The sequence below is a fragment of the Parambassis ranga genome, chromosome 5 (genome assembly GCF_900634625.1).
Source record: "Parambassis ranga chromosome 5, fParRan2.1, whole genome shotgun sequence".
Lineage (NCBI taxonomy): Eukaryota > Metazoa > Chordata > Actinopteri > Ambassidae > Parambassis > Parambassis ranga.
The window spans coordinates 28853592-28879840 of NC_041026.1; the positions used below are offsets into that span (position 1 = coordinate 28853592).

Genomic DNA, 26249 nt, shown 5'->3' on the forward strand with positions numbered 1-26249 from the left:
GTTGTTGATGCTTCAGTTTCCTCCTGTGTTTGTGTCTGTCTGCCAGCTGACCCTGTGTTTTGCTCCCTGACTGGAGGAAGGAAGGACGAAAACATCAGCTGTTGGACATCCTGTTAAAACATCCAGACCAAGACAACATCCCTACACACTCGTCCAAGTCTAATCAAAACATCACATTGTCATACTTTTGGAGGGACCTACTGCAGAGGATGACCTTATGTTTTGACACAATATCACAGAGTTTGGGGTCACTTGGAAATGTCTTATTTTTTTCAATGAAGATAACATTAAAGTAATCAGACATACAGTCTAGACATTGTTAATGTGGTAAATGACTACTCTAGTTAGAAAAGGCTGATTTTTAATGGAATATATACAAAGGTATACAGAGGCCCTTTTCCAGCAACCATCACTCCTGTGTTCTAATGGTACATTGTGTTAGCCCTAAAAAGGCTAATTGATGGTTAGAAAACTCCAGTGAAATTGTGTTAGCACAGCTGAACTGTTTATGCTGAGCAGAAAAGCTATAGAACTGGCCAGGTAACCCCAAACTTTTCAACGGTATTGTATATATTAAGGAATTACACCCTTTAGATTCACAGGTTGTGCCGAGTCACTGTCAGATTTTAAAAAATGACAGTATGGTCTTTCTGTAGAACAAGCTAAAACCGAAAAAGTGGATAATTACAAATTAACATCCTTAAATGCCCATAAAAAGAGAAACTAAAGAGAATTGCTAAAAATGCTAGCTACCTAGGTACCAATGCGGACAGCTACAAATACCTGGGTGTCCACAATAAATCTCATCTAAAAGGTTTAGATTCATTTAGATTGAAGAGGGACCGACTATCTTTGAAAATTAGGTGCTCTCTGTTATGTATTTCCAAAACATCATCTTTGTTTCTCATTTAATTTGAATAAGAATGTAAAACATTTTAGAAATGTAGTAAAAATATATCTACAATGGATTGATGGACACAGTACAGTAATAATCTGTCTGACACAAAATGTAATGTAGTGTAGCACTGTGTCATATTTGTGTGTGTGTGTAATACAACTTGGCAGTAAAATCAGTAGCTCTGCTTATGATCTCACATGACATGTGACAGCCCAGCTAAATCTGACCCTGCCTGTAACACAAGGAAACAGGCGTGAGAAGAGATGCACAAGAAAAAACAATAAAAACAAAGCAATTCATAACTAAGTGGCAAAATAGCCAGTCGGAACTGATGGAAAGAAAGTTGTCCCTGTTCTAATTCATGTGCCATCAAAAAATAAGTTCTGACTTTACTCAGTGTATCCTGTCCTACTGTAGCATTTGCCTATGCTAGATACACTGAGTCCAACAGAGGGCGGCAACAGCACAGTAAGAGAGCAGCCAATAGCAATAGCTGCTGCTGCCCTGTTTTGATCCACTGTTTATTTATTTACATGGCTCAAATTGATCATAGCAGGCCTTTGAATGACCAAACAACACACATTAGTAACTGCTTTTTAATCCTATGTGGGTTTTTTAATATAAAAACATGATAAAATCATGTTATTGTTATGTGTTTATATAAAAAGAGAGGGTGTGAATGCTGTACACCTGCTGATGATTGATTCATCAAAAACTGATGATCAGCAGCACCTGCTGCAGCTCACATAGTTAAATCCTATGAAAGCAGGAAGAGAGTTTCTTTCACACACACACACACACACACACACACACACACAGAGAAAACCTGCACCTTAAGTCAAGGTACATTAACCCTCAGGCGTCATTGTGGACTTTTTTTTGTCGATATTGGTAATTTCTGCCTCTTTACCTGGCCACCATTTTATCTGTGACTCTCTCTAGACAAATTTTAGAATTCAAATTGACACAAATACATCACCAGAACACTGTGAAACAAATTTACTACCCTTTTGTGTCATTAGGGACAAAAATGTCCAAAAAACGACTATAAAACTACCAAACAATTTTTTTTTAATTTAATATTCGAATAAAGTAATCAAACTGGCATTTAAAGGGTTAAATTCCTCAGAATGATTTAATGTTTGGTAGTTTTGAGCAGGGCTGAAGTTGTTTAACAGATTTATGCAGAAAAAAATATTAATCGATTTTTATAGCAGTTTTTTGGAAGTGGACATTTTTGTCCCCAATGACACAAAAGGGTAGTAATTTAAGGTGCGTCACCTTAAATTACTACCCTTTTGTTTAAGGTGACGCCTGAGGGTCAAAACAGTAAAAAACAGTACCTCTCACTTAAGATCATGTAAACAAGCAGGAATGAGCTGCAGTGGTGTCAGTACATGCACTGGGAGGCCTAACGTAAGGAGTAGTTCAGTTACTGAAGCAACCTCTCACATGCAATTAATAATAAAAAAAGACGGTTGGACCAAACATAATTAACACAACCAATTTATTGCCTTTCAAAGAAACAACGACAACAAAACACAAACTCTGAAAACATAGAGAAATGTACACCTTTAAATTACACAAGCTCTTATAAACAAAATAAAGTCTCTTTCTATATTTACATCAGCAGGGGGTAAAGACAGGTGACTCCTCAGTGTGTCTCCATTCAAATCAGATAAAACATTTTCCTCTGATATCCACCATTGTACACCAAGCATCTTCAGGGTGAGCCAAGCTCCAAAATATTTTATGATTTGTCAACTCTGCAGTTGGCTAAAGGTGGAGTGTTAGTTTAGGGAACACTTTTTTTGTTTAAATGGTTCTCTTGGTTGACAGGGTTAACTACCCGATGAGAGCAAAGACACCAAAATGATCCACCTGTACCAAACAGTGCTAGCCTAGAGGCTAACATTCTATTAGCTAAACATACTGAGGAGGAGTTGGTATGTTTATTACGGGCACTATTTTTTTTAATGCAATTTATCTGTGAGCGATTCATAGAAATATAGAGTCACTTGAGCACTTGTAGCTAGCCATGTTTTTGGTTTAACCAAATTTTGCTAACAACAATATGCCATTAGCTTAACATATGAATAGGAGGCTAATTAAAGGTTCTTTGCTAACAGCCTACATACACTGCTATAGGATCTTTATAAATCAGTCAAAATATCCAAAGTTGCTCCATGTTTTAGTGACTTCATATTTAAGAACATGCTAATAAGGAGCCTAAGATCACCTCAATAATACAGCAGCAGGGATGCAGGGCTGATTTTGGTGTCTGTCTTCTCATTACTGAGTTAACCAGTGATTCAGTCAATGCCCAAAAAGTACATCAATCTCCATATAGGACACATGTTAATGGCGTGTACGCTACCTACAAGGTGATGCTAAATTTTTGTTATTCTGTGAGACAGGAGGTACAGATTGATTGTGGACACAGCTTTGTGGATGATTTGTCTCTGTTAGATGTCTCCACAGCATGATGAAAGGACAATTCTTCAGCCTATTTAGATGGAACATCTTCATTTTTCAATAATAAAAAAATAAGCATTAAAAAAACATTACATCTGGATATGTTCTGCAGTGCTGTGGGGTGGGCTGCACGTCAGAAGAAAAAAAAACACAGCAGACATTTTGGATACACAGATAGGAGCTGCTCAACACGACAATCAATAAACACTCAAAGAAGCAAAAACGGAGTTAAAAAAAAAAATTAACATGACAGGCAAGGCTGAGGTCGTCCCACAGTGCAGTGGAAAGGGAACTGATGGACGCACAAATACAGCATGTGATATGAGATGAGAGTGATATAAATATTACTCTCCAACAATGTTCACCTTTAATTAATAATTAATTTAAAGTGAAACTGTCCCTGTGATTGTGGTCTGATTGTGTTGTTAACCCTATAAAAACATCTGAACGGTGTCTTCTGCAACCTTTAAGGATAACCCTGTGATGTCATAAGCTAGCATTGAGAAAATTGGTAAAAGAAAATGCAAATGAAACCCATGTATTTATGGTAATAATGATAATTGCAATAAGTTGAGCTAAGTTTGCTATGTTCATTTCATGCTTTCATACTTCTTTTTTGTCTTTTCAGTGTCACCGTCAGGTGGATTTTGGAATCCTGTGCAATACAGCCATTTTGCTAACTGGGATACCTTCATCCAGGAATACTGGCCAGATTCTGACTAATTAGGTTATTTCCATTCTATTTTTTGCATTTTCTTTTGCCAACTTCATCAGCTAAGGCCTGTAGTTACTCTACAGAGTTTGGAGTGCGGAGTTCAAGCCCACTCAGAGTGTCCTATGAAAGATTGCCAGCAGGGGGCAGTGCTAACATTCTGAAAACATAAATGCTGTCTATAACAGGTGTAAACGGGTGTTCTATTAAACTTTTAGAATGTGCTTCAGGAGTTTCCTGTGATGATTGTGGGACAGCTTGGTTGCCAAACATCAACAGGTTAACAAAAGAAGAGCATAACGGATTAAGCGATAAACCTTCTACATGATGAATGCAATGTTCCAACACAAAGCAGGTGATGACATGACATCTGTAAAGGGAAATGATAAGAGCTTGCCTTTATGTGTTTGTGGCATGTGTGTGTGTGTGTGTGTGTAGGGCAGGGTTTCACTGGAGACTGTGCTAATTTACAAAAAGGAGTAAGTATGATTTTTATCATTCACTCCTAGCTTCCTAGGTTCATTCTCTGCTCTTCCTCTCTGTCAACAAAGAATGTTCCAGCTCAGCTACCCTTCACATCTCTCGCCATCCCTCATCTTTATCCTCCCTTTCTTCCCCTCCCACCCTCCTTCAGTCTGTGAGAAGCACCAGTTCCCCTTCACTCCTCTCTCCCCCGTCGCTCTCCTCTCCTTCGCTGTATGTAGGTCTCTCCCTCTCTCTCTCCCTCTCCCTCTCCCTGTGCAGGGCGGTGGGCGTGGCCTGGCCCTCGGCTCTGCGCGGGCCTGGCGGGACGTGAGGCAGGTAATGCTCCAGTAACGCTGGGTGAAAGGGCATGGCCGCAACAGAGACGGAGCCACCCCCACCGCCACCTGGGTACTGGCTGTCACTGTGGGAGTAATGAATCTGCTGCGGTTCTGTTTGACTGGAAGGACAGAAAGTGGACATGTGGACAGTGAGACAAAGGTGATGACCTTCAGCTGGTTTACAGAAGTGTATGTGGTTATGTTTTATTGTTTTTGTTTGTGTCTTCAAGAACAACAACAAAAAAAGGAGCTTCGAGAGTTGCAGCCATTGTCTACAAAGTGTAAGGGTGCAGCAAAGCTCTTATCAAAGAGATGAATTATCGGAGGTGTCTGCCAGGGACAAATTCTGCTAGAATTATGTCAAAGTTGATGTGATGCACTTTGTGGTTTCTACCTGTGTGCGTAGGTGGCTCTCTGCTCCTGCCGGCGGCTCTTCATCATGGCCTTGTACTCGCCTACCCTCAGCCTCCGTCCCTCCACAATGCAGGTGCGCTTGGGCCTGGGTTTGTATTTGTAGTCGGGGTAGCGCTCGAGGTGCTGTCTGCTCAGCCTCGCCTGCTCTTCGTAGTAAGGCTGCTTCTCCTGGTTGGACATGGCCTTCCATCTGGAGCCTTAAGACAAAGACGTATAATAACAATATGTGAAACAAATGCATCCGTCCTTTACCCAGCAGAGAAGGATGCAACAGGTTGATTTTGTAGTGTATCCTAAGCTTCATTGTGGTTAGAATACAGCATACCTCCAAAACAAATAAACGTATAAATCAACTGCAGTAGTTAAGGTTGCTAGGGAACAAGAGCAGCACTTTTGTCTCCACAAACTAAAGATGGACAAACTTTCAGTGGCATCACTCATATGCAGGGTATACACACAGCTATGTGTACCTGGCTGTAAAGGTGACATTTACCATGGAGGTCTATGGGGGATTGACCCTTTGGCCCACTGGTTTCCCCTTTTTCAGCCCTGGAGGTTGGCTTTTGGTCAAAACAACTTGTGATGCAAATCAGACATCCTTCGTCTCATCTAACAACACTCCAACTGACTTCTACAAAGATGATACCTACGTAGTCAATGTCCTTGAAGGGATTTAGCTTCTAAACCGAGGCGACTCAAGACTGTGGACTGAGTTCCCTGGAGTTCAATCGTAGCCACAGGCTCGCTCTGGCCAATACATTGTTCTCTCATACACAACCAGATCAATTTCATCCAGATTCAACTAAGCCAAGTCAACTTTTGTTTGATTATGAGAGATACCAGACTGAAAGGTGGGTATAGACATTCAAGAACAGGTGATGTGCATCCACTACACTATGTCGCACACACATGTAATGTCATGTAAGGAAGCCATACTCCCATGACTCATCTTCCTAAAAGGTCGGCAATGCAAAATCTGGATCAACAAAGATAGAGCGGAACAGCCAGACTGTGACACCCTGGAGAATAGTGACCATTGGAGTATCCAGAAAAGCACGTGCCATCTTAGTGGCCCTTACATGTGCCAGGCAGCAGCGTCTCAGAATAAAGACACAGCGTTTTAAACCCCACCCCCTACCAAGTTCGCTGGGCTCACCAAGGATCTTGCTGATGGAGGAGTTGTGCATGTCAGGAAAGGCCTGGAGGATCCTCCTGCGCTCATCTTTGGCCCACACCATAAAGGCGTTCATGGGTCTCTTGATGTGCCCTGAGGATGGGGGGGCCCGGGCCTCGGGGTAGCTGCCTGGGGCTGAGATGGGCAGGGCGCCTGCAGGAGACAAAGGTTACAACGCTGGATTTGGAATATGTCGTAACATCATAATGGCCCTCCTCTGAAGACACCTACCCTCCGAGTCACTGCTGTGGTGGTCCTCTGTGGACGGTCTGTCGTCGCTCCGCTCGCAGTGAGAAATTCTTTCTCTGCGGGGTGAACCTTTGTACTCCTGCAGCCATAAAACAAAGAGACAAAGACAGATGAAGACACACTTGCAATGAAATCGCACAAACATTCACACTCCTGCACAAAGACAACATTTGAATTTGGACTGCAGTAAAAAAGATGACCCAATGTTCAAAGGGACATGCATGTGTTACCCAGAGAGCTATTTAAGGTAAAGATATGGCACGCTTGCCATATCAGCTGCTGAGCTGTAAATGCAAAGACAGGAAATTACAACGCTATGGAGGAGGAAGAATGGTGTTTATTGTCGGATGGAGGAAAGGTGAAGGAGACAAGGGATGGGATGGGAATGTGGCACAACTACCACACCCATCCTTGTGCTGTAAAAACCTTATTTATTCCTATGTAGATTCCAAATGAGGTCAGTCAACACTTCTGGTTTTAATGCACACCAAGCGAGGGATAGAGAAGAGGAGGAGGAGGAGGAGGAGAGTACAGTATTACTGTGGACAAAGAGAGAGAGGGCAGGTGGCTCAGTCAATGCCACATTGAGGCCTTTGTGGTATTGTGAGGCTGCAACAGCTGTTGCACAGGACGAGACTGAGACCAAAGCTTTAGACACCTCAAAGAATGAAAACCAGGACCAGAATAGAAGAACCAAAACAAAAAATAACTACCATTTTTCCCCCCTCCCTACAACAATCCTGGATGTAAAAAAAAATCTATTTTGAAATATTCTAATGAGACTCCATCCATCATATTTGATACATTTTCCGTGCAGCACGTGGCTGTGAAACAACAGCAGTTAAACTGTTTACTTGACAGAGTTTACTGAGCTGCAACAATGTGTCTGTGGGTGCACTGCAGCTGCGATAGTCGCTTAAATCCTTTGGTGGAGGAGCATGGCTCTGTGTAACTCAAAACCAACCCCCACAACACACACACACAGGGCATCCAACTCTACATCTACTTACATTACCATTTGATACATGTCTTTGTCAATGTATTGACTGATGAGTTTGGGTTTAATACAATATTTTCTTTTATTACATTGTCATTATTTAGCTGTAACAACAAAACAACTTACCGTACTCACTGCTGCTATAGCAACATTTCAGATGCAAAAAAAAGCTCTTAAAAAAAAGCTCTTAAAAAAAAGCTCTTAATCCAGACTATAGCACAACCCCATAACCCCTTAATTCACCCTCCTATAGGTAGGTTCAATAGGTTTATCTATAGAGATGTATAAATGTATTGTAATAAATGTTTATGCTATTAAGGTTTTTTTGTGCCTCTTGTGGCCATTTGAGGAACTATTGTTTACTACTGTTTGAGAGTGTGAATTAATTCCAGTTTGCAGATCTTTAGCTTAGCTATGATGCTAAGCTAAACAACTTTGAACTAGTCTAGCTAGCAAGTTATACTGCCTTTTAAGATAAAGTGATACAATAGAGACAACCTTGGAATGTGTTTAACCCTCCTAAAACAGAGCTGTCACCAGCGACAGAAATTGACATGCGCTGTTCAAACTACCGTAGCTCTGGTTATGTTCGCACTATTGAAAAAAACGGATTCTGAAAGCTGAGAAACGGCTCTTTCAATCTTTTACATTCATTACGGTAATGACCAAATTGCGTGTGTGCCAGGGGCAGGAGTTGTTATAAAGTAGATCAGGGTAGTCATATCATATAAGGACCATAAAGCTCATACATGTACTTGACTTGAAAAAGTGTAAAACTAAAGCTAGTTATGTCAGTGACTAAGTTTAAAACTCTTATTACATTTACACACATAAATGCGTGAGTGTACACTTTAATCATTAACTCACCATCTTTCCACCTGCGTCTCTCTCTCTCTCCCTGTCCCTGTCCCTCTCTCGCCCCACGGTGCTGTGAGTCCTCAGGAGCTGCTGGGCGTTGTGGATGGCCTGGGTGACCATGTCCCCGTCTCCCAAGAAACCTGCAAAACCAAAAACGCAACAGGATGAGGAAGAGGACACACAAAAAAATAAGGGAACAGATAAAGATGACGATAAAGAAGAGAAAAAAGAAAATGTGATGGAGGAAGGTAAAAGTGTTAGCTTTCATCGGAAACACTACTCTAGAAACAGATATATCAGCAGTCACCTGTAGACAATGATAAGCTTCACATCCTGCTGGTACAAATGGCACAAAGATAAACAATGCTGGCTTTTTAAATGTTTATTTTTTTAGAGAAAAAGACACAGAGTATGATGAAAAATGAAAATGAAATATGCACTCCAAGTGTAGCTTCATGGAGCTATTTACATTAAATATAGAGTATAATTGGTGTTATATGAGAGTGACAATGTCCTGTTCATATATACAAAATAGAGACTTGTCTCTCAAACCTAGCTGAATTTCCTTTCTTATTATCTCTACATATGCATTTTAACACTTTAACGTGATAAAAACACGTGGTTACCTTCTATCAGCACTTAGTTTGCTTATGTACACATGAGTCTTGATATGGAAGTTTGTTTTTAAAGTATATTTAAATTCATGTAAGCAGTTCCTGCTTTGAATTTAATGACATGTTTGTTGCCATCATTCAACGTGATATGCTGCTCTGAGTTTGTCTATTAATTATTATTCATTTATAACGGCTAATGCTAGCTTCTCATGTAGTTTTCCCTTTGTAGTTTATGAAAAAAAAATTGCAACAAATATAAACATTTTGTGTGTAATCAGTGAACACAGAAGCTGTACAGACAGTCTTAAACAGTGTATTGGCTGGGGCCTGAACAGATTTTGTTTTCATATTTAAGTCTGTTTTCGTCTCTTCGTTGGCACCTCCTGTGAGTCTTGGTGCGTTGCTGGCACAAGTTATCAGTGAGTGGATTGTGTGAAAAAAAAAAATCATGTGATACTTTTCACCAGCTGAACGGCTTTTATTATGAAGTATTTACAAGTCATATCATAATAATCATTTTTCTAATGTGCATATACCTTCAGGACCATGTGTGAATGTCTGCTTAACTCACTGAGGGTGGAGCGAGGCGGGCTGTGGGACATCTCTGTCTGGAGATCTCTGGGTCTGTAGCCCCCCTGCAGTGCTAGGGATCCCAGCTCCAGGCTCTGGGGACTGGGTGTTTTCCCTAGCTCCAGCCCCTTCGGCTTGGAGGTCAGGTTCAAGGGCTGACTTGCTTCCTAAACACAACAAACACAAAGAAAAAAAAGTAGATGAGCTGGGGTGCGGCCATTCGCACACATTCAGGCGTAACCACAAAGGGTGTGCATGTATTCCAGTTATGCACGCCACATCTTGGCGTGTCGGAGCACATCTGTCACACCTTTGTAGCGTTTTCGCTCTTTTGTCTTGAAGTTATCCTCATCCTCTCTTTCCTTTTGTTTATTTTGAACTCTGTTGGTCTATCCCTGCTTGAGAACCTGCCGTGCAAACACAGTTCTCGCTGCGTATACACACACACTCACTCACACACCTGTACCCCCCACACACATGAAACCTTATGAAAAGAGGGTGTGGTATATTCTTAAAGCTTTTCACCTTCCCAAATACCAGGAAAGGATATGATCTGTTCAATCCAGAGGGCTTCACTTTCTTTAAACCACACACAGGAAACAAACACACCAATGTAATGTGTGTATTAACAATGCTAAGACCTGCATGACTTACTATATATATATATATATATATATATATATATATATATATATATATATATATATATATATATATATATATATATATATATATACAGTGAAGGCTTTGTACCTGTCGGAAGGAACCACTGCTCCTCTTGGCGGGGGTGGGGTGAGTGTTGGGCAGCAGCTGCATGGAATAGTCCACATCTGGAAAAGATAAAGACCATTTAAATTCAAGCAAGGATATATATATATATATATATATATATATATATATATATATATATATATGGAACACTATGGTGACAGTTATCACCTGTGACACATCCACACCTCTCAGAGTGATCCTCCCACATAAGTCTAAACTCATTTCCTCCACTTTTGTCATGATGTTTTTACATGTGTTGAGGCAAAATGTCACTTTTAAGTGCAAATCAAATTCTTACAGAGGCACTCACTTAAAGCGCACAGCAGTTATTGATAACAGTCATAACAAAGACGACAGTTTGTAAGGGGACTATTTCATGCACATTAAAGTCATTAAGGCTTTCTCAAGTAAAATATTATGGTATTGCTGTTTCGTTCTCCGACTGTAGGTTATAGATTAGGGCAGAGTTCACACTTTGGCCCCGTTCACACTGGAGAAAGTCAATCCAGCTAGAGTGGGACTGAAGACCTATTTTCAAATCTGGCTATCACACATGCGTGTCTGCGCTCAATCCAGCTTGTTTGTTGTCCTCCAAACCGCTAGGTGGCGCCTCGTAATATACAGAGTCTGTTCAGGCCGCGGTAGGGCCACATGTGCGTTTTTTTTTTTGTCCTGTGTCGCTCATTCTTGTTTTTTTTTTGTTCAAAAAGCTGTTTATTCCTTTGTGGTACTGCTCCTGAACATCACAGCACAGTATATCAGACCCTGAACTAATGAATTTATGTTTCATATTCAAGTTGATGGTTGACTGCTGCACGGAGCAAATTAAGGAATGACGGCACACTGAAATGTACTTTTATCAAAATAACATTGGCATTTTTTGTTAATATATAAAAATAAAGTATATATGTCAATTTAGCGGTCAAATAGCTTTTGTGGCCCCAAGTGTGTTTAACTCGGTAGCCCTAATGGGTCTTCATATGCTGAAGGTTGCCGACCCCTGGTGTTAGGGTGATTCTGAAACAAGGAATGTTTTATCATGGCAGCAATACCATTATCATAATTCACAACATGTCAAACATAAGGTGCATTCAGTGTGGATTTGCAGGGAAAGCCCCCAAAACACAGTGTGTAGTGTGGTGATGTATGCAAATATGAAAAACAAAGACCAAACAGCACCAAAATGAAAGTAAACAGCTTCAAAGAAATGTTTGGCTGCAGTTGACCTGTTCCACACAATTCAACAGTGCTGCTACATTTCTCACATTTTATCTGTCAAAACATTGGCACACACACACACACACACACTTCTTGAAATACTGAGGAGCAAATGAATGGCTATCCTTAAATTCCGCCCACAGTGTTTTAAAGACTGGCCCTGTGTCTATAAGTTTGAATAGACTGAGAAGACAAGGTCACCCGCTAACACAGCTTTAAAGGCACATGAAAGCAGGGCTGCACAAAGCTATGGCTTTCTCAGCTGAGCCCTCGGTGGCTTGCTAACTGTACCTGTGCACAGCTGTGTGAAAGGTACCATCAACTGTATTGTTGAGCTGAAGCCTCGCTGATGCTTTTCCGTTTTCTATAAAATAGGTGCACATAAATATGCTTTAGCGTCTCAGCAAATGGAGGAATATCTGTTCAACACAAAGTTTCTGACCTTCAGAGCTTACAGCCATGAGCCTGACAAGTTGAGTGTTCATTCACAACAGGGTGGTGTAAGAAAAAAAGGCTTTGAAAGTACGGACAAAACCTTAGTGTTCCCAACACTGAAGGCCTGGTGGAGGAGAAAACTGGTGGAGGATTATTAAAAGATCCACAGAGATAACTAAAAATCAGATCATCACTGAGCCCGGCAGAAGGACTTCACTTCACTGCAGGTGTACATGGCAGGGGAGCACTTTATGCTGTGCAGTGTTCTTAGGAAATGTTGATCTATCCACACTGAAAACATTAGAATTATGACAATAACCATCTGATGCCACCTGATGTAAAATTGGTTTTACAGGTGTCATATATGTCCAAAATAATATGAACATTTTCCTTAAAATGATGTTAAAAAAAAACGTATTTAATGTTCTGTTACCATTGTTTGCATTATAATGTTTATTTGAGGTTTATTATCTATGTGTATTGTTTCATCAGATTGTTGTGTTTCTATTCAACAATTTTCATTTTTATTTATTTATTTATCTACTTGCACCCAAGGATCTATTCTATTCTATTATTTATTTTAAAAAGAATATACCATTTAAAGTTGTCCAGAGGTCTGAAATGTAATTTTTTACCTTCATCTTTCTGTACTTTAGTCTGTCGTGAGACAGGTTAGTTTGACCCTACTGATGATGTGCTGTTGCAATAGTAATCCTGCTTTACTTTACATTTTTAACATTCCATCTATTAATTTGTTGTTGCCACCTGGTCAGCCTCAAATGACACTTTCTGCTTTGATGACTCACTCGGCTTGCATGGGATGGGCTGCAGCGGCAAGGTCATCTGGGGGTCGGAGGTGACCGGGAGGGGCTGGGTGTTTGGATGGAATGCCGGGATCATCACGTAGGGCATGTTCACCTGCTGGGACAAAGCAGAACAAATACAACTTGCCCAAATGTTCCAGCCTCATTCGTGTCTGAATGTTTGCGCGATGACTGACATACGGTGATGAGTCTTGAGAGAGGAAGCTGACCTGAATCTGCTGCTGGAGCAGGTTGATCTTGTGCTGCTGCTGGATCAGCTGCTGCTGCTGCTTGGCAATCTGAGATGCAAGACATGTCAATTAGCTGCTATGAAAACAGTAGATACATGTAAACAGTCGGATGTTCAGTGATGATCATAATGCAGCTGTGGATTTAAAAAGAACCAGCTGATGACTGTGCTGTTCTTCCGTTACCAAAATAACCTCTCGAACAACGATCGCTTTTAAAATCTCCTCCATCTAATTTGCCTATTTTTCAAAATGCAGCCAAAATACAAGCACCAGTACACACGGGGGGGGGGTTCAGACTGCTATACTGAGGTCTGTTATATTGGTCATCAAAGTAACAAACAGTCCAACCAGTAAAATATGTATTTGCATCATCTTACAAATGTGGTGGTTCAAGATGAATACCTGTTCCTGCTGCTGTCGAGCCAGCTCCATCTGCTGCTGCTGTTTCTCCAGCAGCAGGGCGGCCATGTTTCTCTGCTCAGAGTGTGCTCCTAGTAGCTGTTCCCTCAGACCGGTCAGCTGGTTGATCATCATCAACAACTGGAGCTCCTTCTCTGCCAGGGACTCCTGGGTACCTGCAGAGTTTTTCATGTACAGTATAGGAAACATTTTTGTCACTTTACTTTTCATGAGAAGCTATTTCCTTCTAATGGCAAAATTATCAGTTTAATGAGAATCTTTTGTTATTTTTATGAGAAACATTTTCTTACTAACAATATCTTTTGGTTGTCTTATTGACAATATCTCAATTATTAGTTTCAGATGAGAAGATTTGGTATTATAATGACAAAATGTTTTGATTACATAAGAAGGAATAGAGGAAAATTTTGTATTTTAAGGATCTTTTCTGTTTTTGTAGAATTAAGATGTTATTCTATTTTATAACCTTTATCTATTTTTATTCTTTCTAGTGATATAAAATAGTACATGTTTCTTAATTTTATGAGAATCTTCCAGAGATGTTTTCAGTAGAAAAATTAGTTGAAATATGCTGCTATTTACAGTTTTTATGAGATAATCTCTCGTTATGCCACATTGTATTGCCTGTTGCATCCTGTTGGCTGCCTAATTTATCCAAACTACTGAAAGATGCTGAGATGGGTGTGGTTGTGGCTCCATGTGGTAACAGTGCTTGTCCCTGGTGGTGCAGATTGATCCTACTCTGGTTGCATACTGACGTGTCCCTAGCATGTGACACCTCCTAACTTGCTCACAAGTACTTGAAGTATCTCTGAGTACAGTAGAAAAAGAGTGCTATACAAATATACAACTTTCCATTGGAAGGAGCTGAGATAATTACTGTTTTTGTTACAGTAGTAGTGCTTTATTGTTTTACTCTGATTTCAGAAACATCAGAGGAAACTCAGTCAGCAAATTACTACTGTATGCAGTCAGGTTATACTTATGATACACTGATATTTCAGCATCATGTAACCGTTTTTCATTGCCAACAATGTGTACATAAAAAAAAATAATCATGACATTTGTAGGGGTATACATAAATGTTATAAAGGTGTCTGAAAGCTGACCTTTCAGTTGTCCTGGCCCCACTGTGCTTTTATCCAGAAGTTTCTCCTTCCAGTCAGCATTCAGCAGCTTCTCAATAGTAGGCATTACTGTTAACAGGACACAACAGGTGCTCAGCAGAACAACACTTAGATGGCTTGAAAAAATATATTCTGTCAAATCAAATATATCTGACACCCAACTACTTTCTAAGCCTCTCCTCTGCCTTTCTAATGGCATTGATAGAAGAAGACATTTAAGGTGTCGAAAGGGCGGGGGTTGTTTGTGCATCAGGGAGAAGTTTTTGAGTGTTTGAGTGAATCAATATTTGGACAGCGAATAATCCCAAGGTCAGCGAGTAGAGGGAATTCGAGAAAAAATATTTTAAGGTGAGGTGTACAGGCTGAGGGCAGGCTAAGACTCAGAGAGAAGCCTTTCACTCCACATGCGAAGGACTGAATGAGAATAAACACTCCTGATCCTCCTGAACTCATTCAGGAGCCAAAAGTACTCCTTTCGGTTTTGTTCGACAACCCGTCACTTCTACACATCGATTTCAGAAGATCACATTGTTTAACAGTGAATAGCAGCAGAGTGTTGAGCACTTAAGGACATTAGATATGGAGTCATCAAAGTCTGCTTGGTGGGAAAATTGTATGGATGAGTGTATAGGTGAGAAATAGAGAAAAACTTCAATAGAGAGAAAACATTTTTGCAAAAAGTTGCAGAAAGGATTGTGGAGGTACACTGATGTAACTGTTTTACAACCAACAAACACTCAGAAGGTAAGAGAATTAAGTGCACATTCCAACATGTCCATTCCATCTCGAACAACTGACTCCTATGGATGGTGGAACCACCTTACCCCTCAACATAGCGATTTTGGTTTGAGGCCAAACAAGTTCCAACCTCTCCACCAAGGTACTCCAGGGGTAGGTCCCCGTTCTGGACAGGGTGCCAGATTTGTTTTGCTTTCTTTCATAAGTGGTCAATATATGTGAGATGGTTAGGCACCTGGTAAGGATTGCACATGCGGGAACCCCTTTAGAAGCAGGGTGGAGACCTTCAGGCTGACCAAGGATCTGCTGAGGGGATTATATCTCCCACTGGCCTGTGAGTGGCGGGGGATTCTCCAGAAGGAGCTGGAGGAAGATGCTGGGCATCTTTGTTTCCCCTCCATACCTTAAGTGATCATCAGTGTAGTTTTTTTTAGGAAGCACTAACTTTCACTAAGTCCCAAATCAGGGGCTGCATGCTTTGATGGATGGCAGTCTAGGGAGGTTTGTCCTTAATAGATATTAAAGGTTGCACCAAAAGCTTTTAATGTGCTGCTCCTTTTGCCTAGCAACAATCAACAGTACTCCTCACTGCAGAAGAGAAACCATGCTAAAACTTCAACTTCAACAGACCTTCCTTAAAGTTGGCCTGTCCTTCTGATCGGTCATGCATCCGAGCCTCTTTAAGTCCCATGGGGCTTCTCCTGTGGGACAGCTCTTTACCTGGAGAGCCCTCCTGTGAGAACAAAGAGAGAACATCGACAGATATCAAACACCAATCTGTGTCACAGCATTTATATTCCCATTCATAATAACTCTTACGGATGGGGAGCGGGACAGTGGCGGGGTCAGCTGGCGTGCCTCCAGTGGCGGATTCCCTGACCAATCGCGCGAAGGAGACCTCTTAGGTGGATCAGCACAGGTATCGCCTCCTCCCACACACTCCTCCTTTTCTACTTTCACACCAACATCTGCCATGCTGACATCCCCACCTGGGAGGAGGTGCAGTGCTGGAGGGCTGGGCTCAACCATTCTGTGACAAACATAACAAATAATAGGTGTTATTTAGGCGTGGTTAAGTTTGGGCACTTGCCATGCAATTTTGCCAGTTTTGAAAGTAGAAGTTAATATAACAATAGAATAATAATACTGGGAAAAATGGCATTGAATATATTTGGCAGCACTGACAAAATGAATACGCAGGATCCTTGAGTGACATGGAGCAGAGTTGATGTTTGCAAGACAACACAGAATTTAGCATCAAACTGTTGTTGGCACATATTACCCCATAAACAAGCTACTCCACCATGTTAAATGTCCAAGCTTTGACTCATTTAGTGACAGTGGGTTGGTAAAACATGGAAATCGTGTAAGCTTGTGTAAACCACAGACCTTCAAGCATTAAACTAAAGACACAAGCAAAACATGTTGACTTCTGTTTACATAAAAACAGAGGTCGACAAAAAGTGGGTTAGCGGCCATATCACCAATTTCCAATCTCACAGCCATATAAGGAGCCTTGCAGGTGCCACATGGTTTACATTTTTACTTCAGATTTTTTCTCAAAGAAGTTAAAAGTTAGCACCTTTTTATTTAAATGGCAGGTAAAGCTAAACATCATCTGCATAAAAGCAGAACGAGATGTTATACTCTCAGTGCACACAAAGAGAAGCGTGTGCAGGGGTAGTACATACATGAGGTACTACATAAATTTGTCAAATGAAGGCCTGGTAATAATGATAATAATGTGTTTTTTTCTCTCTAGTTGATTGTTGTGTCTACATAATTGTTTGTTTTGGATTACTTCATAAATTGCACAATTTGTGGTGCAAATCTAAACCCAGTATATTTTAACTGTATTCCACCATCTTGTGTGACTGCTGAACTCAAGGCCAAATGTTAGATGGTGGTTGTGTTAAAGTCAAAGCAAGGCGTATTGTCTGAGTGGATGTGGATGTGTGTGTGTACTGGTAGAGTGTGTGGCAGTGAATCATAGGAGGTTATAAGGAGACGGAGACAGACAGTGCCTCAGTGAGAGAGACACAGGAGAGGTCAGGTTGACTGAGAGAGGTTTGAACCACAGTGAACTTGAACAAATCAACTCAGGGTTGTGTGTATGTATGTGTGTGTGCGTGTATGTGTGTGTGTTATTTCCCAGCTCTACAGCAGAAGGAAAGAAAAACACAGCAGACAGCAGAACAAAACAAACAGAACACACAAGGGCAAAAAGTGCACATATATATAAAGAGGCAGAAAAAAAGCCATTGTTGGAGCCGGGGAACAAAGGAAGCCGGGACAATGGGGGAGAGGCTGACAAAAGCCGCCGGCCGCAGGAAACAGGCCGGGTAACAATGCCAGCGGAATGTGCCGACCAACTCGGGAACACAGCAAAAAAATGCGGAGCGCCACCGTTCTGCGGAAAGCATAATAATGATTAGAGCCACCCCCCTACAATTCACCCTCTCTCTCCCTGCATGCATACTGTGTTTCTAAACAAAGCCACCTGTCTGCCAGGTTCCGAGGCTCCAAACCTTACTGATATATATATATATATGTGTGTGTGTGTGTGTGTGTGTGTGTGTGTGTGTGTGTGTGCGTCACTGTGTGTTTTTAAAGCCAGACAATAAAACAACAGGTATGACTGAAATGGATTGTGTTGGACCTCTTTGTGGTCATTGCTAAAAGTCTTTCCACACAGGAAGTGATGAATCACAACTTAAGCAGTGCAATACTAAAGTAGCTCCAAAAAAAAAAAATCTCGGACCTAAACACCAACAACTTACACAAAATAACACACTCAAGTTGACTGTAATGTGGAGTAACAGCTCAACACAATCAACCTATTGTTCTTTTGCACACTGAAAGCCGCCTCCATTAAAGGTGCAGAGATTTCCTAAAGTCAAACTCTTGTTTACATGTTGTGTTTATCACTAAACTTCATTGTGTGTAACCTCCAGGGCTAACAATTGTGTTCATTGCATTTCCTTCCTCATGTGCAAAGCTGACTGTTGACTTCATTTGAAACCTGCTTTGTTTATGTCTGTGTTTTGCTATGTAGCGTAGCACTTTAGCATTGGGAGGTGCACTCTTACCAGTCTCATAATTAACCTCCCTATTGTCAATGTATAAATAACTTCCTACCATATCACTTGCATGCTAATGCATGTACGTCATCCTTCAAAATATCGCTCCACAGCACTCCTATTGGTCAAAATCCACACAGGAGTCCTTTAAGTTTGACTTAAATATAGTTGCTATAGTTAAAAAAGGTCTTTTCTTCTGAACACACGTATAAGAAAAGTTTAAATTTAGATTTAAAAAAACTTACATTTTTACACAACATTTCAAGGGGATTTAGAGAATTTTGGATAAATACTGAGCTATAAAATATTACTGAATAATGACAAAAGATGCTTAAGTGCTAATGAGTAAATTAGCTAATGCTAAATGTACATGATACACATTTGTGTAATGCATGTTTTTTCTTATTACGCACCACCACACACCACAGAATCCATCAACCTAACAAACCTTAGTCTGGTATCCAGCAGAAGAACTTTGAAATACCTTTTCGCAATTTAGATTAGAGCAAATCTTAATCAGCTGCCAACCGATAAGAAGAGCCGCACTGAATGATTCAACAGTTGGCTTGCATAGTTGTGGAAAGTATGATAACATTACTGTATCAACACAAAGCCACCTGTATGTGTATGTGTGTGTTACAAACAGTGCCTTTGTGTGTATTCAAATCGTAAAATTATAAAATAATCTCATTTACACAGCTGATGGGACCTATAAAGTAGATCATTACACACAGCTGCAAGCGAGGGGGAACAGCACTCAAATTCATTTGATGCCACCTGCTTAACTACTGTTGATATCACTTATTTGTATATATATGTGTGTGTGTGTCCTATGCAGAAGTTTTTATGGCGAGAGCTTCAAACACACTGATTCTTGTTATTTGGAATAAATTATCAGCAGCTTTGAACCCACAAACATCAGTCTAATCTTGTTTTAGTGCTATTTTCAGGTGTGGCATTGCGCTAGTTCTGTGGGGAGTTAACAGAAAAGGAATGAGGATGGAGGGATGAAGATGGAGAGGTGGGGAAACTGTTTAGCCAACACTGCAGCAGCCGCGGTCTGTGCCGGCGAGGGGTTGATTGTGTGATGACGGGGGGGGGGGGGGGGGGGGGGGGGGGGGGGGGGGGGGTGGAGAGCGGAGGCGGCATACCGAGTTCAGTCCCACGGTTGCAAGTTATTCCTGGGTCTCCCCTCTGCGTTCCACAGGGGCTGGACTGTAGAGCTGCCACAGGTGGCTTTCACATGCCTCTGCACACACTCTCAATGTGTGTGTGTGTGTGTGTGTTTCACCCAGTGCAGAGGTATGCACAGAATCTCGGCGACCCACAGAGCTGTTGACGGGTAAGGAATGCGCGTCAAGGTGCATGTGTGTTTTACAAGCACAAAGGTGTTTTTTTAAAACAATGCCTTCAGCGATTTAGCAAGAACAATGCAAACCATCAACATTAGTGCTTCCCTTCATATCACTCTCATCTAGTTAAACAGACACTTAGCTTATCTGCAGCTGACTTCACACATGTGGAACCTGAAATCGTGTGTGCATGCATTAGGAGTGTGTGGCCTTCTTATGATGTTATCTGACGTGTTTGCCAACCTACATCAGGGTTGTATATACATATATAGATATATACATATATACATGTGCCTGTGACAGACACGTGTATATATATATATAAATAAACATACATGTAACGATACACTGCAGAGCTTCCTGCTAATATATTGAAGGAAGGTATTTTATTTTGAAAGGGGCTTATTTCTATTGGTTATTATTGCTCACATGGTTTGAGGCAAGATACAGAGAGGCCATTTTTGGTACCATCTCCATGTGTTGCAGAGAATGCCTTTGTAATCCGTCGCATCCACTGATGGTGGGCCTTTGAAAGCTTTGTTTGTAAGTCTGTCTTTTTATATATATATCATTGTATATATGAAAGTTGGTATTTTTGTTAATGCACTTATTTGTTACGATTTGTAGATTGTTTTACAGAGCATAGCTATTTCCTTGTTAAAAGTGATTGCTGCTATCCATTAGGCATGTGTGTATATTAAGGACATTTTTTGTATTTGTTTTAGTTTCACAAGAGAGTGTCTCACATTGTGGAACCCACATGATGAAGATCAACAGTAAAGCAGGTTAACTTTACTTCAACGTCTGTCATCATTAATCTGCATAGCACAAGACACCTGTTTAGCTATCTGTGACATTGTGCTGTTGGCACATAGAAGACAGAATAGTGAAAAAACAGCATCACGTCAGGTTCAACACAGCTGCAGCGGCAGAGGAAAAGGACATTGACTTAATACATGATAACGGGTGCACGGCACATACAAGATGGATGGTACATCAAACATAGAGGATGAGAAGAAAACGCCACCTCAGCAGCCATCTGTTGGTTCACATGAGATTCGGTCCGTTGCCTCATCTGCTGGTTCAGGCAGATCTTCAGTAAGCTTAGCCGCAGCAAGAGCACGTGCTAAGGCAGAGGCAGCACGCGCTCGCACCACTTTTGTGAAACGAGAAACCGAGCTCATGGTAGAAAAAGCTCAACTTAAAGTACAGGAAGTACGCATGGAAGCGGCTTTAACCACATTGAAGCAAGAAGAAGAGGTTGCAGCTGCCATTGCGGAAGCAGAGATCCTGGAAGCGGCAGTAGCAGAATTGGAATCTAAAGCAGGATCGTTGGACGTTGCAAGCATTCCACAAGAGTCCAGAGAAAAAAGGACAAGTGATTACGTTGAGTGTCATTCTAACACGCATTCTAGTCGTCAGGCAGTACTCCATACTGCAGTCAACTCTGCGACTGATCAGTTGCATGAAGCTTTTCAAGCTGGAGATAGTTTGAACATTACTCCTGCTTCTGTCAAACACCACACTAGTTACTCTGAAGCACATGGCATGAAGCAGCCACACAGTTTTTCTCCCATGAGAGGACCCCAGACACACACAACGTCATATATGTCTGACCATGCAGGGATGAACGATTTTGCTGTCTACATGGCTCGTCGTGAGCTTGTGACTTCTGGGATGGTCAAGTTTGATGATCGCCCAGACAACTATTGGGGATGGAAAGCAACCTTTACGAATGCCATACAAGGACTGAGACTTTCCTGCAATGAAGAGCTTGACCTGCTGGCAAAGTGGCTAGGGCCTCAGTCATCAGAACAAGTTCAGAGAATCAGAGCTGTTCATGTCAGCGATCCGTTGGCTGGGCTTAGGATGGCTTGGATGCGTCTGGAGGAGTGCTATGGTTCACCTGAAAATATAGAGAAGGCTCTTTTGGATAAGCTTGAGAGGTTTCCCAGGATCAGCAACAAAGATCCTGTCAAACTGAGAGAACTTGGTGATCTGCTGAAGGAGTTGGAGGCAGCGAAGAGAGATGGTTACTTACTTGGGCTTGCCTATTTGGACACGGCCCGGGGAGTTAATCCGATCGTGGAGAAATTGCCATATGCTCTTCAGGAGAAATGGATATCACACGGTAGCCTTTATAAAATGCAGAACCAGGTCCAGTTTCCACCGTTCTCGTTCTTTGCAGAGTTCGTTTTCAGAGAGGCTCAGATCCGGAATGACCCGAGTTTTACACTCAGCGTATCGAGTATGACAGCAGTGAAGACGGATAACACCATGAAGAGGTATGGTTCTTCTAGAGGCCAAGTTTCATCTCACAAAACAGAGATCACACCGATCACCAAATCAGTAGAGAACTCTAGCAGTGTCTTGGATGTCAATAGACAGTGCCCAATTCATAGAAAACCTCATCCTCTTAAGCGATGCAGAGGCTTCCGAGCTAAAACGATAGAGGAACGTAAGGCATTTCTTAAGGAGAACAGAGTTTGTTTCAGGTGCTGCGCCTCTACTGAACACATGGCTAAAGACTGCAGAATGACCATTGAGTGCAAAGAATGTAACAGTAATAAACATGTGGCAGCTTTACACCCAGGACCAGCTGCATGGACTGTCAAAGAGCCACACTCAGAGCATGGCGGGGAGGAAGTGCACGAAGAATCGTCTGACATAGTCTCTAAGTGTACAGAAATATGTGGAGGAGCTAATACTTCCCGCTCTTGCTCAAAAATCTGTCTCATAAAGATACATCATAAAGAACAACCAAACAAGACAGTAAAAGTCTACGCTGTACTGGACGATCAGAGTAATAGGTCCCTTGCTCGGTCCACGTTCTTTGACCTGTTTAACCTCACAGGCTCAGATTCTCCCTACACTCTTCGCACATGTGCTGGCGTTACAGAGATGTCAGGGAGAAGAGGAACAGGCTTCATCGCTCAGCCTTTGGATGGAAGTTTCAGCGTGCCTCTTCCCACACTTATAGAGTGTAATCATATGCCAGATGACAGGTCGGAGATACCTACTCCTGAAGCTGCGAGACACCATTCCCATCTTAAGTCTATTGCTCACTTGATTCCCAAACTTGATCAAGATGCACAAATTCTCCTGCTTCTAGGTCGGGATATCTTGGAGATCCACAAGGTGAGAGACCAGTGTAATGGACCGAACAATGCCCCTTATGCTCAAAGGCTTGATCTGGGATGGGTTGTAGTTGGGGAGGTTTGTTTAGGTGCAGCGCACAAGCCTAGAGACGTCACCACCTATCGGACTAATGTTTTGAAGAACGGACGTCACTCTCACTTCAGTCCATGTCCCAATTATCTGGTTTTGAAAGAGAAGTTCATGATAGGACCAATCAAGCCTCCCACTTTCCAAAACTTAACTCATTCTCATTTCACTCACAGCCCAGTTCAACGCTTTGGAGATTGTGTACTGGGGGAAGAAATCTTCAAAACTACAGAGCATGACGACAAGGTTGCCCTATCTATTGAGGATAGACACTTCATTCAACTGATGGACAGAGAGATGTTCTTGAATGATGCTAATAGCTGGGTGGCTCCACTTCCTTTTCGCACGCCCAGACCATGCCTTCCTAACAATAGAGAGCAGGCTCTCTCCCGATTCAACAACCTTTGCCATACTCTTGAAAGAAAACCTGACATGAAGAGCCATTTTTTGGATTTCATGCAGAAAATCATGGACCAGGGCCATGCTGAGGCTGCTCCACCATTGCGTGATGGAGAAGAATGTTGGTATCTTCCCAGTTTTGGTGTATATCATCCACGCAAGCCTGACCAAATCCGAGTCGTTTTTGACTCTAGTGCTTCATATCAAGGCATCTCGCTGAACGATGTGCTACTAACAGGTCCTGATTTGAATAATAGCTTGCTGGGAGTACTGATGCGGTTTAGGTGTGAGCGGGTAGCCATCATGGCAGATATTGAGCAAATGTTTCACAGTTTCATCGTCAGGGAGGATCATAGAAACTTCCTCAGATTCCTGTGGTTCAAGGATAATGATACCACCAAGGAAGTTGTGGAATACAGGATGAGAGTCCATGTGTTCGGCAACCGTCCCTCACCAGCCGTTGCTATTTATGGTTTACGGAGAGCAGCTCTACACGGGGAAGATGAGTTTGGAGAGGAGGTAAAGCAATTCGTGTGTAGAGACTTTTATGTTGACGATGGACTCAAGTCACTGCCGTCTGCAGCTGGAGCCATCAGTTTATTGAAAGCAGCTCAAGACATGCTTGCCCTTTCCAACCTAAGACTTCATAAAATAGCATCTAACTGTCGAACTGTAATGCAAGCATTTCCATCAACAGACCATGCTAAGGGATTGAAAGATCTTGATTTGGACACTAACTCATCTCCCATGCAACGCAGTCTTGGTTTGAGTTGGAACTTGTTGAAGGATACTTTCACATTCCGCATCAACAGCAGTGACAAACCATTCACACGCAGGGGAGTGCTTGCAACCATTAATAGCCTATTTGACCCGCTTGGTCTTGTGGCGCCTGTGATCATCCAAGGGAAGCACCTATTACGGCAGCTCACCACAGAGATCAGTGATTGGGATGCTCCCCTCTCAGGGGACAAGGAGGCAGAATGGATTGTATGGAAAGATTCATTGCAAAATCTTGAGCATTTTGAAATACCTCGAGCCTACACTACTGCTTGTCTCTCTACCGCCCAAAATAGAGAGGTCCACATCTTTTCAGATGCCTCTGTGAAAGCTATTGCAGCAGTGGCATACCTCAGAGTGATTGATCATGAAGGAAAACGCCATGTTGGTTTCATCATCGGAAAGGCCAAGCTGGCTCCCATGTCAGTCCATACTATTCCTAGGTTGGAGTTGGGTGCTGCCGTCCTAGCAGTGGAGATTGCTGAGCTGGTTGCAATCAGAATCCTGCAGATGTTGGCACCAGGTCAGTGGCTGCAGCTCGCCTTTCAGACACCATCTGGCTTACTGGTCCCGAGCTACTGATGCGTTCTGTCGAGACAAGCTCCATGGAAGAAGCATACGGTCTTATAGACCCAGACGTAGATGTGGAAGTGCGATGCCACACTACTACAGCTACAGAATCTTATAGAGACCTTGGTCCACATAGATTCGCAAAGTTTTCTACATGGCAATCTCTTCTCAGAGCTATAGCAGCTCTTATCCATATAGCGCAATGTTTTGCGCCAGGGAAGGACAGCAGCAAACAAGGGTGCTGTGGTTGGCATCATTGTGTCAAACCACACTCCACCGATGCTTTGTCACAAGCGAAGGCTGTCATCATTAAGTGTGTTCAAGGAGAGGCATACAAAACTGAAGTGTCTTGTTTGGAGAAAGAGGAGATCATTCCGAAGAACAGTCCTCTGAGAAAGCTCAACCCTATTCTTGACGACAATCGTCTCCTACGAATAGGTGGTCGACTGCGGCATGCCCCTCTTGAGATAGAGGAAAAACACCCTCTCGTCATTCCTGGTCGAAGTCATGTTGCCACTTTACTTGTGAACCATTACCATCAAAGAGTCGAACATCAAGGCAGAATCTTCACTGAAGGGGCAATCCGCACAGCTGGCTTTTGGATTATTGGAGCAAAGAAATGTATTGCTAGACATTTGCATAAATGTGTCACATGCAGGAAAATCCGTGGAAGACCAGCAGAACAGAAGATGGCAGATCTTCCAACCGATCGTCTCAGCATGGAACCCCCTTTTACAAATGTAGGCCTGGATGTCTTTGGCCCTTGGACCATCTCCACTCGTCGTACCCGAGGAGGGGCAGCAAACAGTAAAAGATGGGCAGTGCTCTTCACGTGCCTAAGCATACGTGCTGTACATATTGAGCTGATAGAGTCAATGGATACGTCGAGTTTTATCAACGCTCTGCGGCGCTTCTTTGCGGTGCGCGGTCCTGTGAAGGTGATCCGTTCTGACTGTGGCACAAATTTTAAAGGAGCCTGCAGAGAGCTGCAAATCCTTCTGCAAGATGGGACTGATATCTCCAAGTATCTTAGTGAGGAAGGATGCACGTGGTTATTTAACCCACCTCACTCTTCACATATGGGTGGAGTATGGGAGAGGATGATTGGAGTTTCCAGGCGGATCCTCGACTCTATGCTTTTTCAGATCAGTCCTTCACGTCTCACTCACGAGGTGCTCTCAACCTTTATGGCTGAAGTTTCTGCAATAATAAATGCACGACCTCTCACATCCATCTCAACTGATGCAGACTCGCCTTGCCTTTTAACTCCAATGATGCTCCTGACACAGAAGATTTGCAGCCCTCTTCCTCCCCCAGGA

At 42.1% G+C, this 26249-nt stretch overlaps 1 protein-coding gene across 3 annotated transcripts in view; it reads right to left on the reverse strand.

Annotated features, from left to right (window-relative positions):
* Positions 1-2532: 2532 nt before the first annotated feature.
* The window catches only part of sox13 (SRY-box transcription factor 13), a 39107-nt gene continuing 15390 nt past the window's right edge, over positions 2533-26249 (reverse strand). The window contains exons 2-14 of one of the 3 annotated variants that reach the window (XM_028406963.1): positions 16347-16557; positions 16158-16260; positions 14772-14858; positions 13645-13817; positions 13222-13290; positions 12995-13106; positions 10518-10594; positions 9766-9931; positions 8590-8720; positions 6708-6804; positions 6459-6629; positions 5283-5499; positions 2533-5007 (exon numbers count right to left, since the gene is read on the reverse strand). In XM_028406963.1, the coding sequence (XP_028262764.1) occupies positions 4716-5007; positions 5283-5499; positions 6459-6629; positions 6708-6804; positions 8590-8720; positions 9766-9931; positions 10518-10594; positions 12995-13106; positions 13222-13290; positions 13645-13817; positions 14772-14858; positions 16158-16260; positions 16347-16556 (1905 nt within the window). In that variant the 5' untranslated portion in view covers position 16557 and the 3' untranslated portion in view covers positions 2533-4715. Of the gene's footprint in view, positions 5008-5282; positions 5500-6458; positions 6630-6707; positions 6805-8589; positions 8721-9765; positions 9932-10517; positions 10595-12994; positions 13110-13221; positions 13291-13644; positions 13818-14771; positions 14859-16157; positions 16261-16346; positions 16558-26249 lie in introns of all 3 variants that reach the window. The other 2 variants (XM_028406961.1, XM_028406964.1) reach the window with 2 other exon arrangements.